Source organism: Silurus meridionalis, chromosome 12 (assembly GCF_014805685.1).
Source record: "Silurus meridionalis isolate SWU-2019-XX chromosome 12, ASM1480568v1, whole genome shotgun sequence".
Classification (NCBI taxonomy): Eukaryota; Metazoa; Chordata; class Actinopteri; order Siluriformes; family Siluridae; genus Silurus; species Silurus meridionalis.
The window spans coordinates 18,792,825-18,812,606 of NC_060895.1; the positions used below are offsets into that span (position 1 = coordinate 18,792,825).

General features: G+C 38.3%; 1 protein-coding gene across 1 annotated transcript in view; it reads right to left on the bottom strand.

Annotated features, from left to right (window-relative positions):
- clstn2b (calsyntenin 2b) overlaps positions 1-19,782 on the bottom strand; it is a 265,401-nt gene that overhangs the window by 31,997 nt on the left and 213,622 nt on the right. Inside the window, exon 9 of the mRNA XM_046863463.1 lies at positions 256-418. Within this exon, the coding sequence (XP_046719419.1) occupies positions 256-418 (163 nt within the window). The remainder of the gene's footprint in view (positions 1-255; positions 419-19,782) is intronic.

A 19,782-nucleotide genomic window follows, 5' to 3' on the forward strand; every position in this document is an offset into this window, starting at 1 on the left:
GCTAATATACTACACTGTAACACAATATCTGACAAGATAAACCTTATCCATACTGACTTTAAAGACTTGCAGTGATTTTTTAAACTACCAGAAAGACACCTTCAATCAGTCTCAATGTTGAAGCGAATCAGACAGACACCTCAAGTGAAGTGATCTAAACAACAGGTCAACGATTTCTATAATCCTAATATTAGCAATGTTATCCATGCTTCACTATTCCAAATATATATTTCAGCCATGACTCCACACACTGACCTTGCCAGCAGGCTCCGACGGTGAGCTGTACGTCGATCTGAGACGAGTGGATTGGCCAGTCGTCCGTCACTAAGTAGGGGTCGTAGGTCACGCCGTCCACATACAACGTCACCACAGGAAACTCGACATTAATGACATAGTAATGCCACTCCTTGTCACAGATCTGACAGAAAGAAATAAGAGCTTATATTATTGGTATAGAATTGAACACACAATATATATAACTATATACACATAAATATAAATATATAAACCTCTGCCAGAAAGCTTTATACATTGAAAATGAAATTGGCTACAATCAGTAGAATTGCATGGTATTAAAGTGAGCCTCTGATCCCTGGAGAAAACTCTGTATAACAATCAGATCTGGAGGAGACGGAACCAGACAGATGAAGCAGGGGTGCGCCTCATTCATACATCAACCGCTTTAATCTTCAGGCCCACAAGCTGGTTAACGGTGGATGCACCAGAAATGTTGGATATTTGTGAGAAATAAAGTTGCAATTGTGAAAAAAAAAATGTTGGAATCAGGCAAACTTTTTTTTTGTGTGTGGCAAAAACAGGCTTCCAGAAAGGTTCAAAAGTTTGGATTCATTTAAAACAAATGATTATGTTTTTCACTCTAAAACATGAAGAAAACACCGTGTGTTTAGTCTTTTTTTAATAGTAATAGTGGCATTTATTTTTATTTATGATTTTTTATTTTTAGATTTCTATTTGCATTTTTATGTAATACGGCCTATTAGAATTCAGTGCGATCCGATTTCGATTTGATTCAATACAATCCGTTTCAATACAATACGATGCATTGAAAAATGCCATACACTCCAATATGGTACAGTTTTAAAAACAGGCCTTTGTAGTGAAAATAAATAAATAAATAAATAAAATAAAACCAAATGTACTTTTCCTGTTCTGTGCCAAGGAAGTGACGGCTCTACCACTGCCATGAATTTGTATTCTGTAATATATATATAAGCCACTGCACTTGACTGTACAGTGGGTGTGTTTGTATATGACAAATGAATAAAACAAACTGACTTTTTATTTATTTTAATTCATTTTATTTGATTTTAAAAGCTAAATTTATTTTAAACTTGAGAAGATTTCAAAAGCAGCAAAAATATTCCTTTCTGCTTTGCAATTCAAGGCAAGATGTTTACGAAAGTCAGGAAAAAAGTATGAAAGGCATCACACACACACACACACACACACACACACACACACACACACACACAGACACACACACAGGTGCAGTGTAGAAGAACAGGTGGTCAGAGACAGCACCTGATTACCAAAAACAAAAAATTTGTTTGCAGGAAAAAAAAAAATCTACAGGTTTACAACACACAACTAAAAGTCTAACCTTGTTTTTAGGTGTCTGATGTCACTCCTGAGACAGAAGTGTAATAAATAAGCACTCTAAGGCAACCCTGACTTATATGACTGATACAGCAATGTAAGAAAAAGCCACCACCAATAATACCCATCCACTCACAAATAATACAGTGTACTATTATATGAATGTTAATCCAATCGACCGGTGTAATAGATTTTAAAAAGGAACAGTCACTAATGCAACAATGAAATACTTTTGCATTACAAAAATGAGAAAAAGCCAATAAACGGTCAATTAAAAAAGACAGCCCTGGACTTAGTTATGGCAGAAACTATAAAAAGAATGAAAAGGAAACAGCTACAAGGATCTTTTACTCTTAGGGTTTGCACAGCACACAAAAACTGTGAACTATCTTTTAAAATACTTTATGTTTATTTCTCCAGTTGTTCAGCAAGACAGATCATTACAAATAATAAATGCACAGTGAATAAACAGTTTGCAAGTATATCGTCCTACTGTTATACAACAGCACTTTAGAATTCTCAGACTAATTAGTCAGAAAGTGTTAATACATTTTCTTAGCACTAGTGCTGGCTGCAATCAAATCACAGGTTTATATTAATGTGCTCGCTCATTTCTACATGAACAACTCGGTGCAATGATGCATAAAAAATTAGTAATTGTTTAATATGTAAGGAGAGTTCAAATTCTGTATTTGAATGGAGTCTCCAATGTCAGGTAAAACTTCTCTTACATGGGAAAGGATATTAGATTGAAGACATTGTAGTTCCTTAGTTAAAGTGGAAAAAATAGGCTGGTAAGAGAACAATGGTTATAGAGGTTATAACATAAGTGATAACAGAATGAGCTACAGGATGTCTCTGTACATATGGGAAATAATACAAAGTTGAATAATATTGTAACGAATATATGAATTGTATGTATATATGTATGTATGTATGTATATATATATTTACACACACACACACACACACACACACACACACACACACACACACACACCCAACCGCACACACACACACACACACACACACACACACACACACACACACACACACACACACACACACACATCCCATTTTATAGCAATTGTAGTAGATCTTCTCAAGAGACAATACTATGGAAATGACACTTACATATATATGTTAAAGTTGTCAACTTGTATAGCAGTAGAGATTTACTGTCTTCTGAAAATAACTCAACATACAGCCATTAATGTCTAAATAGCTGGCAACAAAAGTGAGTACACCCTAAGTGTTAATAGCTGTATGTCATGTAACCTTGCAAAGCCTCACGTCATATTCATCATGTTCAAGCTTTTGTCTGCTTGACAGGAACATACAAATTTGTGCATCTTGTATTAGAGTATTTACAATTTGGAGCTTAGAGTATAATTCTCTCATACTGACCACTAGATGTTTAACATGGCACCTCATGGCAAGGAACGTGAATGAGAATGCTATACAAGCTAAAGACTGTTAGTAAAGTCAGGTTCTGATATAGTTGAGGAGACCTGGGGTGCAGTCAGTGTTCCAGTTCGTCCTATAGGTGTTCAGTAGGGTTGAGGTTAGTGTTTTTTAGCAGACTACTCCAGATCTTCATGGAGCTTGCATTGCAATGCTGGAATCGGTTTGGGTTTCAGGGTTTAAGTGAATGCAAAACTTTATTATATCACATCCTATATAATTGTGTGCATCCAGCTTTGTGGTAACAGACAAAACACATAAGGAAGTAAAGGTCAGGTGTCCCAATACTTTTGTTCATATAGTGTATATATAAAGTAAGTTAAAAAAATAAAATTAGGAAAACATTTTTTAAAAAAAAAGTGTAGATTTATCCTATTTGTAAAGATTTTCTGAAACTTGGTTGAGAATCAGACACTACGGGGTATGCAGTTTTATATTATAATATAATACCGAGTAATTAACCAATCTTTTTGTAATTCAAAGTGGTTAAAATGTTCATGTAGGGCTATTTCCTGAATAGTCATTCGTTAGTGCTACTCTCTGCTGAGTCTCTGAATAACGATAACAATAGAGGAGCTTTGTAATGTAGTACCAAACAGTTTTTTTGCTTTTATAAATTGAGCTAGAAGTATAAAGAGGCACTAGGGTGATGTGGTGGCAGTCAATTGTCTGTAGTGAATGCTATGCTTTTAGGGTCTTTGACAATTTTGGTGATTACTTGGTGAAGCACTCTTGTACTGCGTATAATCAGAACAAGTAGAGTGGGAGAAGGCAATCGATGAAGCGTGTCGATTAAATGGGGCAGGGCAGATGGGGGGTGTAATTTTTTTCCCCCTAAGAAAACACAATGCGCATGTTGGCACTCTAGTGAATTGGCTTTGTTGCCTATAGCGGATACTGCGCCTCAATAAACTGGTGGGATTAAGCTAAGCTTGAGAAAGTTTACAGCCCTGCAGTGTTAGTGTTTTACCGGTTGTTGAATGAACAAATTACAGGCTTAGGTATGTTAAACAAACTTATTTACTAGGGCAGTGGTAGCTCAAAGGGGAGGCCCTACAAATGTAAAGGTTTGTGGGTTAATATTCTGAAGTAAATATTAAACCTTAATCCACTGGGAGCCTTAAATTACAGTAATAGGGAGTATAACATTTATGGTAGGTGCCCTTATCCAGAGGGATTTACAGAACAATTTAACTCATTTATACAACTAAGTAGTTGAGGATTTAAAGCCTATTCAGGAGCCCAGCAGTGGCAGCTTGATGGTACTGGGATATGAACTCACAACTTTCTGATCAGAAGCACATGTTATCTCCAGACTGCCTCTTTTTTTCACAATATGCCTGTGATTGAGGGCTCACTTAATAAAAGCATAAAATGAAGCATGTATTTTTTAATAAACCTGTGTGCATTGCAAAGCAGTGAATAAAGAAGCAGAAAATACTTTGGAAATGCCAGGAATGTGATGTTCACTTGCATCTTTATTTGAACAAGAACCTTTCCAGAAATGGCACAAAACTGTGTGACGGCATGTTCGAATCTGTGCACTCATGTTTCTAATAAACTACAAAGAGCATTTTCATTTAATCTTCTCAAATTCTTGATCCTTGATAGACCCTGGATAGGGGTTCACCAAGTCACCAAGTGTGATAATACATCAGTATTCTTAACCATTGACTCACAGAAAGCCATTATAAAGTTAAAGTGGCCAAAGTGGCCAAAAAGGGTGAGAGCCCCTGAAGTATGGTCTACCAAAATGTACAATATTTGCTAGTTACAAAAACGAAGCAAAGACAAACAATAAAAAAAAACTGTCAGTATCTCTTTTCTTTCTATCCCTGCAAAAGTTAAAAATGGAAAAAAAATGATCCATTTTTACGCTTCCTGAACAACTTGTTATCCTGTATGATATAACCCCAAACATTACTCTGAGGAATGCAATTCTATTAATTCTCCTTTTCAGGAAGAGTTCATCAGTAAGGAATCAATACGTGTCTACGGCATCCCCCGACCTCCTTAATCAGACACTGCACATATTTGCAAGTCGACTCTTTAGCCATTCTGCTGGCATTTCTACCTACGACAGGGGCATACACACAGACCTAGCAGACGTTGATATGACCTAAGCTGCCTCTGGAGGTTAAACACAGCTAAAGTCTCACTTTTAAATTCCTGTTAACTCTAATTTCATTTATTCTATTTTAGATCTCTGGGGGAAGAAATTTGAGGTCATGCCACTTGTTTACAGAGGTGGTGGTACTCAAAATGACATGATCAAATCTCCAGCTTCAAAAATCCAGACTTTAAAGGGCTTTGAACCAGATTATGCACCAACACTGATTAGGAATTGTACACAAGCACAAAAAACAAATGCCAGCTGAGGTCTTTAACTTGTATGCCCATTTCTTTGAATGCTGTATTTCTGTAGTTCGCTGTTCTCTGTTGTACATACAGTGAAAGTCTAGAACAGGGTTTGTACAGGGTTTCTCAATGGACCAAAGTATTTTACCAGTTGTACTGGACCCTCAAAAACTACTTTAGTATGGCCAATCAACACAGGAAACATCAACTATCCTAAATTTTATGGCATGTCACATTCAATCACATGCATGTATTTAATATAACAACTTTTGTTAATTGCTAGTCATGGATGTTTATGCTATTACAAACTATTTATAAGGCAAGTGAACTAAAGTGAACTGGAAACTTATAAAGTGTGTATTTTACAGGCTTTGACGAAAGACACGTTACACGCGGAGTAATGGGTGAAATATGTTGCGCTTCCTTTGGAAGCAGAGCGGTATTTTGGGAATAGCCTGCCACTGCATTCTTTCGCTATTACTGCGTGTGTTCAAGACGAGGAATATGTCCTTTTTATTTTCTGATGCTTATTTCTAAGTTTCTTTTACTAACCCATAACACTGTTGCCAAGAAAAATAAAAAAGCACGAGTTTTGGAAACCTGTCTGTGCTTATATGATTTCTGTTGCAACTGGAGCGAGCTCTCCTTTCACCCAAACTCAACGCGTTAAAACGGCTTGTATCTAAACAGTAGCCTACCAAGAAAGTCATTGTTCACTGTCTTCCTCCTTCCTTTCACAACAATTTCTCTCGAAATTTTTCTCCCGATGCCGTGCAGCTCAGAACACAGGTGAGGTTCGTTTTTTCGTTTCCGTTCGGAAATTTCATTGGTCTAATGTTATGGGGTTCAGTTTTTTGGCTTGAAGTTTGTAAAACCGGGAAAAACCCAGGAAAAATTCATAAATAAGCCACGTCATTGTTTAAGCCCCGGGGTTCAAAGCGTGGGAAAAAATAGCGACTTATAGTCTAAAAAATATGTACACATATATATATATATATATATATATATATATATATATATATATATATATATATATATATATATATATATATATATATAAATAACATTTAACACCCCATTATACCCCAATCTATTCTGCTATAATAGATGCATGTTTTTCCTTAAAAAAATCCTACACATCTCCAAGCCAAAATAATCGCCAGAAAATGACGCTTGCTGACAAAATCTGATGATGACAGATGGAGAAATCTGTCTACCATGATATGTGTATCAATATCAAACTGCCTAATGATTTACTTTTTGCTGCGCAATATCAATGTAGTCTCATTACTGCTGAGTCCTCAAGACATAACAGAGTGTCTCCCTTTCCATGGAAAAAAATAAATTTAAATGGCAAGCAGCTTTGTATGTCCGAATCAGCTCATTTTCAAACTCTAGCATTAGCAGAGAGAGGAACGGCTCTTTAAATGGAAAATGAACACTGGGCAAACAAAACCCTCAGGGGATTAATGAAGAGACAGGCAAAACCATGGCATGAAATAAACAGAGAGAGAGAGAGAGAGAGAGAGAGAGAGAGAGAGAGAGAGAGAGAGACACAGAGAGAGAGAGAAGCACTTGATTCTCTGTATAGTGAGCACAAGAGGGAACAACATCAAAGCGACATTTCCACTGAGAGCTCTTCTCCTTTTTCGCTTCCTTTTTTCTCCCTGCAATTTTTTTTGTCCGAAACATGAAGAAATGCAATTTTTGTACCGAGCACAAAGCTCAAGCCAACCAAAAAGAGAGAGTGAGGGAGGGTTGAAGTGACAGAAGAGAAAGATAAGTAAAATGTGAATGAGGGTGAAAAGATGCTGATGGCAGGCCATGAAAAATAGGAACGAAAGAAAGAAGGATGCTGTTGGCTCACTCAAGCAGAAGAAAGGGAACGAGAGAAAGGGGATAGAAAAAAAAGAACAAACGACATGAGTGTACTGGGTGGAGTTTGTAGAGCACTTTCTAGAGAGATTGATGAGATGTGGGGACAAGGTGACTCTGGGGTATAGAAAAAAAAGGGGGGGAAAGGGGTTGGAGAACAACAGGCTGCTAGAACGGATCTGTGCTCCCAAACTGACCCATTTGCATGGAAACCTAGGTTGCCAGATTGGGTGCTGTCTGGAGCACATTTCCTGCTGAAAGTTAGAGTTTGGACTGATGAATTGTGAGTCAGGTAGCTTTACGCGATGATTGAGATAGAAACAGACAGGCTGGAACGGCATCAGATATTTTAAAAAATGGAAATGAGATTGCAGGTAGTGAAGCCATTTAATTTATAATATCAACATGTAAACCCTTTCACTGGAAAACGAGAAAGAGGAAGGAAATTCACTCATGTTTAACAGAGTAATTGTGCCGTATTCATGTCTTTTAATATAGATATATGCGATGTCTGCTGCCGGTTTGTCGAGTGCACTTTGCAGCCCATCTGTCACCATTCACAATTTATGACCTCCATTTCACCATATCCATCACAACATGAGCATTAAATTTGTGGGTGGTAGACCTTTCCCAGCAAAGCACTGACACCCCAATGCGTGTGGTAATAGTACAAATAAATGAAACGCATTAAAGGCATCTGAAAAAGGTTGTGTCTAATAAAGGGGCGAGGTGTAAACGGTGTTAACATCACTACTCTCTAGCTGATACACTTGTATCCACCTTGCCGAGAAAAGTCCCCTAGCTAATTAGTACATGGCCAGAGGTGATAGAGCAGTAAGGCAAACTGTTTTCAGGAGAAAGCATAATGCATGCTCAAAAAGTCAGTAGAGGTCACCTGATGATGTCATAGACTAATTTGTATGTCTACTATTTCATCAAGTAATTAAAATATGGAATATGGAAGAAGAATTTCTGGAGGTGTGTAGAATAGAATAGTTTGGTTCAAGCTGTGTTATACCTATAATAAAAGAGAAAAACTCCAGTATTTATATTTTATCACCAATGCAGAAAAAAAGAAGAACCAAAACAGAACCAAAAGTCAAGTTTGTAGAGCTCGATATGATCCAACTCCTATAACATAACCCCTCATTTTTGAGGTGCTCTACAACAGAGAACAGCAGTATAACTCCACCAAAGTTGTTCTTCTTGCATGTAAAAATCTTCAGTTTGAGTGATTTGTAATTGATCATTGGGAAATGGTTGTTGGGAACAGTACTGATCATTGATTGTTGTTGGGAACAATGGTGATCAGAGATTGGTCATTGGGAACTATGCTGATCAGTGATTGCTTGCTGGGAACAGTGCCGGTCAGTGATTTGTTACTAGGAAAATGCTGGTTACTGACTGGTTGTTAGGAGCAGTGCTGATCAGTGATTGCTGTTAGATAGAATAGTGATCAGTGATTGGTCATTGGAAATTATGCTGATCAATGATTGGTTGCTGGAAAAATTGCCGGTTACTGACTGGTTGTTGGAAACAGTGCTGATCGTTGATTGTTGTTGGGAACAATGGTGATCGGAGATTGGTCATTGGAAATTACGCTGATCAGTGATTGCTTGATAGAAACAATGCTGGTTACTAACTGGTTGCTAGGAACAGTGCTGATCAGTGATTGGTCATTGGGAATTATGCTGATCTGTGATTGGTTGCTGGGATCAATGCTGGTTAGTGTTCGGTTGCTGGGTAAAATGCTGGTTTTGGACTGGTTGTTGGGAACTATGCTGATCAGTGATTTAGCACTGGAAACAATCAGTGATTTTTCCACTGGAAATGTAAGATAACATAATCAGGTTTGTGCACTGGTGGAGTCGAACAAACCTGCTCTCTCAACTCATAAACCCAACAGCAGTGATGTGCGCTGGAGAGTTGAATCAGGAGAGTAACTAATGTCTGCTCAAAGAAATTTGTCACTGGGCTGTAGATTTAACACTAATTTAGCAGAAGGGTTCAGGAGCAGTTGGAATTACTTGGAATGTAATTCTACTTGTGTCTTTGAGGTGTGCTTGTACTGCTGCCATCCTGAACTGTATGCTGGCAGCCCAGGACAGCTTGCTGTGTTACATACAAATCCGTGTGTGTGTGTTTGAGTATGTGGGCTGTACTTCAGATGGAATAGGTCATTAAGTCTAGCGGAACTGATTGTAAACCTCTCAGTCCAGTACACACACAAAGCGAGAGATAACAGGATGGAACGTACCGCAAGACAAAATGGCTACACCTTATCTTTGAAATCTCGGTCACATCTCTGCCCTGTTCCTACAAGACATCAGTTAATTTATCTTTCATTCAATTCTCTCACAGCCACACTTTTCATCACTAAAAACCTACACTCTTTCATACTTTCACCCACTCCTCTCTGTGCGGGCATGTGGGCACTCTGGCATCCAGAAGCTGGGTCAAAAGCTCTCTTTATTTACGGAGGTTGTTATGATTGATAGAGGTTTTCACTAGATCTTAAAAGGAACAGCAGTTCGGCAGAACTCTTAAAAAATCGCCTTCACTTACTTGACACTGGTTGGCATGGGTTGTTCTACTAGTAAATAGCTGCTGTTGACTCAGAAGACAGATTTCTGACTGGAGAAAACTTGTGGAGGCATTTCTAAATATTTTTATTCCTAAGTTGCTATTAAAATCCTAAAAAAATCAATTTAAAATATATTGAAACATACCCTGAATGCAAGGACATGCATAGTGGTTTAAGCCATCAATAAATGGTAATTAAAGAAGCCAAAAGGCCTTCTCAAATTCATCAAGGAAGTGGTACCCATTCAGAAAATGGTTACTGGTTAAAGCTCTGTTGGGCTCTTGAGCAAGTCCCTTAACCGTCTTTACTCCAGGAATGCTCATGGATCATGGCCCGGAACACCAAACCCAGATTTCTAACAAGCTCGAGATGCGAAGGAGGAATTTTACTGTGCTGTAGTGTATGTTTGACAAGTAAAAGACTCCCTCCTTCCTTCTTTCTTTCTTTCTTCTGTAAAAACGATCACAATAAAAATACAATTGGGCATTTAAACATGTTTTTATTGCCTGCATGTCTAAGCTTTAAACCCCTACCCCCACTAGATAATCCCCCCTTCCTTATGATGACATCTATTTTCAGTCCTCTTTTCCTCCTCTATGTGCAAATCCCTTTTTCAACAAAACATCCTCAGAAGTGTTTTAATGATGTACATATATTAGGTACCCTATGCCTTCAACTACTTCAGTTGAAAACCAAACTTAACTCGTCCCTTGGGGTTCATTTATGCCACTTTTATGAACAATCAAGTGCCTTTGTGGTCCTCAGATCTTTATTTTTGCATAACTCTTTATGTAACTGTCATGGTAGTTGTTTGGAAGAAATGCAGTTGTAAAGGGTTCAAATTTTGGGCATTCAGAATTCAGTTAAAGAAAACGCTGTATCTACTACAGCTGTTATAGTAACTATAAGATTTGGTAAAAGCGTAAGTAGTGCATGGAATTACAGACAGTTATATATCTTATAGTTATATATGCCGACCAGGAATAACTTTATGACATTATAACATTATGAGAGGTGAAGTGAATAACACTAATTATCTCTTTATCATGGCTCCTGTTAATGGGTGGGAAATATTAGCCAGCAAGTAAACATTTTGTCCCCAAAATTAAGGTGTTAGAAGCGGGACAAATAGGCAAGTGTAAGGATTTGAGTGAGTTTGACAAGGGCCAAATTGTAATGGTTAGACGACTGGGTCAGAGCATCTCCAACACTGCAGCTCTTGTGGGCTGTTCCTGGTCTGCAGTGGTCAGTATCTATCAAAAGTGGTCCAAGGAAGGAACAGTGGTGAACCGGCGACAGGGTCATGGGCAGCCAAGGCTCAACGTTGCACATGGGGAATGAAGGCTGGCCCGTGTGGTCTGATTCTAACAGATGAGCTCCTTTGGCTCAAATTACTGAAAAAGGTAATGCTGTTAATGCTCGACAGATCAGGACTGTTTTGGCAGCAAAATGTGACCAACACAAGATTAGGCAGGTGGTCATTATGTTATGGCTCGATGTTCGATGTACAATTCGATGTTGGCATGAACAGGGAGCATGGAGCGATCTCAGTAGGGGAAATACATAAAAGAACTTCAGGAAGTTATGAACCAGGAGAAAGGTTTCTATAGAAAGGAAAGGTCTTCTTCTGATGTTGTCAAGAAGAGATACATGGGATTGAGCCGTTGATGGAATGTGATCAGAGGAGTTGAGCTTGCCACCCAGGATCACACCACAATTCTGTCTCTTGTGTAGGTTGGAATTTGAGGGCATGGATGGTGATTGACAAGTCCAGCATAGATCAGGGTTTTTCTTGTTGAGATTGAGTTTCATTTGACAAGTCTTCAACGGGGAGGAAAAGATCTCAGAAAAGCTTGTTTGATAACTTCTCAGTGCCTTTGAGGTGGATAGAGGAAAGAGAAGAAGTGTGTGCCATCATCATAGCAGTGTCAAGCTTAAGAGGATGGGGCAGCTTGAGAACAATGGAAAAAACAAATCATACATTTTCAAGGAATGTAGAAAAACAGAAACTAATTCTTTGATTTATCTCAAATAAATGGTTAAAAATTACACAAGTGTTACCATTGTGTATGGTATTCAAGCTAAACATGAATTTGTTAGCTGATTAATGCAGACAAAATGCAGATAAGGCTCTCCAATGGGAAAAAAAGAAAGAAATCAATAGACAGACCTACAGAAAAAAAGAAAAATATAAATTATAAATGGTTGGCCCCTTCCTGCCTCCTGCCAAACAAATTGTATTCTTACGTATCTGAAAAGATGTGCTTCATTTTCAAATAATTCATGCATTTAACAGTCACTTGACATTCATCTCATTTCCAATCTGTCCCTGTCTCCCTGTGCTCCGATTGATTTTCTGCCGTGGCTGATATGAATAGGGGAGCAGTGTGAATAAAAGAGATGCACGATGATCAATATGACAGGCCATAATGTGTGTATCCTGCACTGAGAGCGGTGCATGCTAATACTGTAAGAAAGGAATAGAAGATTTATTTGTGGCTTCCATTTGAAGAAACACAACACAAACACACATACACACTAATTTTACACTAAAAGCCTCACTTTCTGTGTTCCACTTCTGTGCCCAGCCCAATTCACAATCTTAAAGCCCATCATCTTACATAATTAGCGTTTTCCAGTCATCTGTAGCTTCCATCCTAAATTTACCATTGACTCTCCCCAAAGACTCCCAAATTTTTGTTATTCTGCCATTTCCTTCTCATTTGATTTAATTTGTTGAGGTGAAATCAAGATTACCAAAAGTACCAATCATCGCTTTTTTACTTACAAAAGCTAAAGTGATTTCCGTCCTGCTCAATCAACCTCTTTGTGCATGAATGTGAGCAAAAACTGGTTTAAACGTTTGCTCTTTTATATTCATAGTAATGACTAGTTTTTAACAGTGGAAAAAAATGAAAAACAGCAAAATGGCTAATTAGCAGATTATTGTGTTTATAGGAAATATGTACTCAAATTTTTTTAGTCAAAAAATATTTTTTTCCTGTATGTACACAAATCTAATGCTATGGGCACAATGTTTTTATTTTATTTTGGATGGTTTAAGCTAAACTGATCTTGCTGTTTCACTGGAAAAACGTGTTCCAGGCTAGGCTTTACATTAACAATAAATAGATAGTATTATATTTTAGTCTGCTTTATCAGACCAGATGTTATGTGCAAGCAGTTTAGAGTGCCTTGATCTGAGCATCAGGGTGGAATGGGGAATTTAGCAATGAATTGCACACAAACCATAATTGAATGATTTGATATTTATATGTTTTATACAGAATTATAAAAGAATACTGCAAAGTATGTACAAAATGAACACCAGAACGCCACTGAATATATAATTGATATGAGGACAAAAACCTTCCCTATGTCATCTCTGCATGCATCCCTGTATGCTTTTATAGTACTAGAATTGTATAACACTAACAATGTTTACATTGTCAACTGTAGCTAGTTAAATTGGAATGTGTGTATGTTTGTGCATGCATCCTGTTCTCGGTAATGACCATGCAAGTGTATGTGTGGATGTCCAAGCCTGCTTGTTGCGAGCATGCATTTATGTGTGTATGTATAATAAGATTGCTAGCATTTTCAACCATTTCTGGTTCTGGTGAAATGTTCCAGCATAACAATGTGCACAAAGCCAGCTAAATGAAGATATGCCTTTAAATGGGTTGATGGGGAAGATCTTGAGTGGCTTGCTATAGAGCTCTGACATCAACCCTATTGGACACCTTTGGGACGAATTTGCAAGCTGACTGCACCCCAAGCCTCCTCACCCTACTGTACATCAATACCTGACTTTAATTACACCCTTGTGGCTGAATGATCACAAATCTCCACAACCACACTATAAAATCTAGTAGAACATCTTCACAGAAGTTTTGAGGTTATTCTAACAGCAAAGAGGGACAAAATGTGGAAGGATTTATTAAGAAAGCACATATTAATCCGATAGCCGGGTGTTGACAAACGTGCATGAAACACAGATTTTTTTTTTAACTCTATGCTGAACTGCTAGGAACTTAATTTGTCTGGACTACTTGTTTTGCTAACCTCAGTTTATTTCTATTAGATTTTCTTTTCTCAAATAATTTTTTTATTAGCTAGCAAACGGGTAAACTTTTTTAAAAAAAAGGTACATTTTCCAATCAACAGAAGGGCACCGGGACCTTACAAATTGACTGCAACTGAAAGCACACCTACTTACCCACCCCTGACACACACACACACACACACACACACACACACACACACACACACAGAATGCAGGTCAATTTAAGGGGAGAGTGCCTGAAGGTGATATGTTCTCACTATGTGCTCAGTGAGAGTAGACTGCTGAATCAATTCAGGTGCTAAAAGACTTGGAGCTGAAGCCTGTTTAAAAAAGCAGAGCAATTCATCAGTGTGACAGAGCGCTAGAGAAAAAGAGAACGAAAGCAAAGAAAAACAAGGCTGCCTGTCTAGATTGGGTATGCAAAATAAAGTAGCAGTTTTGTAATAATCGTTGTGTGTGAGTGTGTGAGTGTGTTGTGAAGGGCAGTGAAAAAACACAATACGACTATTTTATATGTCTTACTGTGGGTGATAGATTAGGGTAACAAAAAGAAAGGAGATAGAGAGTAGGTCTAAAAAATCCTACCGATCTTTTGTTCGGGCCATTAATTACCATCGTGGAGGAGTGATGCAGGCTTTAGTTTCTGTCTTCCATAGAAACAATGTTTGCAGCCCTATTTTATACTGTAGAAATCAATAAAACCATTGCAATTTATACTGAAAAAAATGTATACGTATACTGGCCAAAATGTATACTGTGGTGCCTCAATGGTTAAGATGTTTAAACCTTTGATCAGAAGGTCATGAGTTTAAATCCTAGCAACACTGCTGGGCCTCTGAGCAAGGTCTTTAACCCTCACCTGCTTAATTAAGATGCAATGCTCGCAGCCATTTTTTTTTTTTTTTACTGTAGAAATCAATAATTCTGATATGTTTGCAAAACAGTGACAGTAATTGATACTGTGGTACTGTGGTTAAAATGTCAGACTTTTGATCGGAAGGATCGAATTGAAGTTCTAATCTCAGTGCCACTTCTGGGCCCTAAGGCAAGGCCCTTAACCCTCACCTGCATAGGTATATAAATAAAATGATTGTAATTGGCTCTGGAAAAAAGTTGTCTGTTAAATAAATGTAAATCTATCATTTCAAAGTAAATTCTCAATTCTGATTGGTCTAGATGTAAACAAGTTCTTTTTACTCACAGATAATTCACAGGGACTGTTATATCAGATGCTTTGCAAGTTTTCTGTGAAAGGTTTAGTACCTTTTTTGTGAACATACTCTAACACAAAGATTCAGGCCTGACGGATACACGCACACACACACACACACACACACACACACACACACACACACGAATCGTAGTTGCAATTTCACACAAAAAACTGCTGCGAATTTACAGAGACAATATTTGTTATTATGATATATGTAGATGGCATCTTTGCACTTTATTTCATGTTTACCTCTGTGTACTGGTCGGTACTGCTATTGTCTTATTATACAGAGTTAATTACACTTACCTTGCCTGCATGTGTGCTTAATGTATTCCTGCATGTAGCTCTGCTTATGTCTTAGTTATGTCCTCTGTTGGTATGTCTACCTTGGTCCAAGCATCTTAGTCCTTGGAGGAATATTGTTTCATTGCAAAGACTTGGCTTTATTTCTGTATTGATGATTTGTAACAGTCAGAGGTAAATTTGTTACATGTTTTCCACCACAGGAACCTCAAAAGGACGAACACAAAGATTCTTTGACTTATCATATGGAAATAAAAGTAGATGAATTGTGCATGTTTATTTTTAATAAAATACAAATTGTTAGCTTTTTTCCAGATTGTTGCCTTATGAAAGAACTTCAGTATGTGCTGTTATCGAAGATTATAATACAGTAAAACCCCGTTGTACGAGCAACCTATAGTACGAGCAAACGGAGATACGAGCAAACTTGCTTGCAAAATTTTACCCTATTTCACGAGCAAATTTCGAAGGCACGAGCAAACCCACGCTGCCGGTTCACGTTTTCGTTGATGACGTATGACTCGGTCGCTCTCGTTGTTCAGTGCAGCAAAAACTTAACTTTTTTTTTTCCCGTCGTGCTCACACTAATTGTGATGAAATGCCTCGAGAGGATCGTCATGAGGCACATCAAGACGCAGCTTCCACCCTAACTTGACCCCATGCAGTTTGCGTATCATCCAAACCGCTCCAAGGACGAGTCCAACTCAAAAACCCCCCATTTGGCCCTCACCCCTGGACAACAAGGACACGTATGTACGGATGCTGTTCATTGACTTTAGCTCAGAATTCAACACAATCATCCCTCAGCACCTGATTGAGAAGCTGAGCCTACTGGGCCTAAACACCTCCCTCTGTAACTGGATCCTGGATTTCCTGACTGAGAGACCTCAGCATCTCCAGCACCACTACACTGAGCACTGGGACACCTCAGGGTTGTGTGCTCAGCCCACTGCTGTTCACTCTGCACCATTTAACAGCCTGGTGTGGAGCCAACAATCTGTCTCTGAACATTGACAAAACCAAAGAGATGGTTGTGAACTTCAGGAGAGCACAGAGCGCCTATTCTCCACTGATCATCGATGGATCCTCAGTGAAGATCATCAAGAGCATCAAATTCCTTGGTGTTCATATGGCGGATAACCTCACCTGTTCACTTAACACCAGGTCCATCAGCAAGAAAGCCCAGCAGCATCTCTACTTCCTGAGAAGGCTGAGGAAAGCTCATCTCTCTCCCCCCATCCTGACCATGTTCTACCGAGAGACCATTGAGAGCATCCTGAGCAGCTGCATCACTGCCTGGTTTGGGAACTGCACAGTCTCGGATCGCAAGTCCCTCCAGAGGATAGTGAGGACAGCTGAGAATATCTTTGGAGTCTTTCCCCCTCTCTATCATGGACATTTACACCACACGCTGCATCCGCAAAGCCGACAGGATTGTGGAATTGTGGATGACCCCACACACCCCTCACACACACTCTTCACTCTCTTGCCATCAGGAAATCGGTTCAGAAGTATTCAGGCCGTCACATCCAGACTGTGCAACAGGTTTTAACCGCAAACCATCAGAATCCTCAACACACAGAACTAAACTGAAACTCTCTCTCACACACACACACACACACACACACACACACACACACACACACACACACACTCACTCAACTGCGTGCTACTAAAACTGTACAACCTGAACCTGTTTACATGCTGTTTTTGCACCTTTGCACTGCATTGTGTATGTTTACATATACTCTTGGTTATAGTCTTTATAGTCCTCTTTGCACAGTACTATATATTTAGAGCATACAGTAGGTTTACTGGTCGGTGCTATCTTGTGTTAAGTGTATTGTCTTGTGTTGTCTGTCTGTCTGTACTGTTGTCTGTCTGTCTGTACTGTTGTCTGTCTGTCTGTGCTGTCTGTCTGCACTGTTGTCTGCACTGTTTGCACTCGGTTGCACTCGATGCACTTTATGTAGCTTTGTGCTATGTGTTGTAGCTCTATGTTGTTTAGTGTAGCACCAGGGTTCTGGAGGAATGTTGTCTCGTTTTTACGGTGTACCACTGTGTATAGTAGAAATCACTATAAAAGCCTCTTGACTTGACGATGCTGTGAAAACCTAAAGTTTGTCATTTTCAACATTCTATTTGAAATCCTGATTTTCTACCCGAGTTGTTACTGAACATACTGTATAACATGCTATAAAATGATACAAATACAGATAATACACCTTTATTCGTCCATGCAGCGAGTAATAAGACATGGAAGGTGTCCTGGCAAGCTTTTAGAACAAAGAACGAATACATTCATTAATGTGAATGTGCAATGCTGCACAGTGCATATACAAGGTTAATTCATTTATCCTTAGTAACCGCTTGGTCAGAGTTACTTGAGTTCAAATAATAATACAATAAAAATTCATAATTAAATAAATGATGCCAAGTAAATTTTTATTTTCCTCTGTAAGTGGTCGAGTGTATTTCTATTGATTGTATTACCTTGTTTCTTATTTCATATTACCTCTTTTTCTAGATTTGCTGTTTTTTTCCTATTTAGTCTAGATTCTGACCTTGATGGATTACCAGCATGAACGATTCAGCTATACACGTCTACATAAATTGGATGCTTGAAGTTTACCTTTTTTCAATTGGGAATAAAATTACATTAAAAACCATAAGGCTACTAGATTTAGAGTTGTGCAATAAGCAAGTCATTATCATCCTCGTTTTCATTCCACTCACCTCAAAAGCCAATGTCTGGTTTATATTTAGGGTGAAAGTAAACAGGTGGAGAAAAAAAGGTAAAGGTTTCATTTTTGTTTGCCTGTTTTCTGAACACTGCTGTGGATATGTGGGTATCTTTTAAAGCCTCCACATTACACCCTATCAGTTCTGACTCGACATCGATTTGCAGCCTAGTGTTCAAAGTGTTTGATGTCCTCATTGCTATTCTGAGGATTGAAATGCCCCTTAGCCCTATTGTGAGCTCCTCCTGTGTCTCTCTTTATCAAATAACATAACATCATCACATTTAGCATCACAAATGTAGGGATTATAGATTCGGTATGTGTGTGTGCCATGTTTTTATATCCTGCTAGGAAACATCCTGATAAGGATAGGAATATGTGGAATAAGGAATGACCTTGTGGTTTGACATCCCTCATGTTGAAAAATGATTCTTTACAAAAAAACGATTCTTTACTATCTATCTATCTATCTATCTATCTATCTATCTATCTATCTATCTATCTATCTATCTATCTATCTATCTATCTATCTATCTATCTATGCACTTAGCGCAATAATAATTATATTCATGGAACATTCTCATAAGAATAGTATGAGTGTGTGTGTGTTTGTGTGTATGTGTGTGTGTGTGTGTGTGCTGTACAATTACCTGGTCAAGGTCTGACTGAAGATGGAGAAATTTGGGTAAAGGTCATATGCATAATCATGTATAGACACCCTGTAACTGTTTGTGTGCATTCACGTGTGTGTGTGTGTGTGTGTGTGTGTGTGTGTGTGTGTGTGTGTGTGTGTGTGTGTGTGTGTGAGCATGTGCGCATGCGTGTACGCAGGAGTTAGTAATTCTCTCAGCTGCTCAATTTTCGGCACAGTGGGAAGAAAAATCCAATATCCTGATGATATAGTCTCTCTTTTCTCTCAATTCAATATAATTCAATTCCATTGTACTCAATTGCAAGTCCTTTACTGGCATCACAAAATCCATTTGGCTTTGAGAGAGTGTGGAAATTAAAGGACGACAATAATATAAAATATTTGAGTTTTTGAAAAACGACAAAATTGACGCTCAATGATGTAAATGCATTAGTGTACCAGACAACAGCCGACGACGGCATGGGGAAAGTGAGAGGATGGTGTAAATGGGCTTTAGTTTGGCAGCAGCAACTACAAAGGACCTACAAGTGAATTAGTAAAAAGACACCAATCAGTTGATTCTAATTAGTGCTTTGAGATTTTTTTTTCCTACTGGGTCTCATTGAACAACTTTGCCTACTCACGTCACAATGAATTATGTTTCTGAATAACCAAAAAAGTAATAATGGATTTTACACCATTGTACCTAAGCTACTGAGGCAATAGTGTAGACCAGGCCAAAAAAAACATGCTTTTAAAAGAAAGTTGTTTACCGTATATGGTGATTTGGACTATGTAGATGTAAATGACCGTGAGTATGCACAAGCACAGCGGTATAGAGTGTGTAGGATTTATCAATGTCAGTTCAGCAAAGCCATGTTTAGGCATGTGTGATAAATGCCAGTGTTCTTGTGCATACTGGTGGTTCTT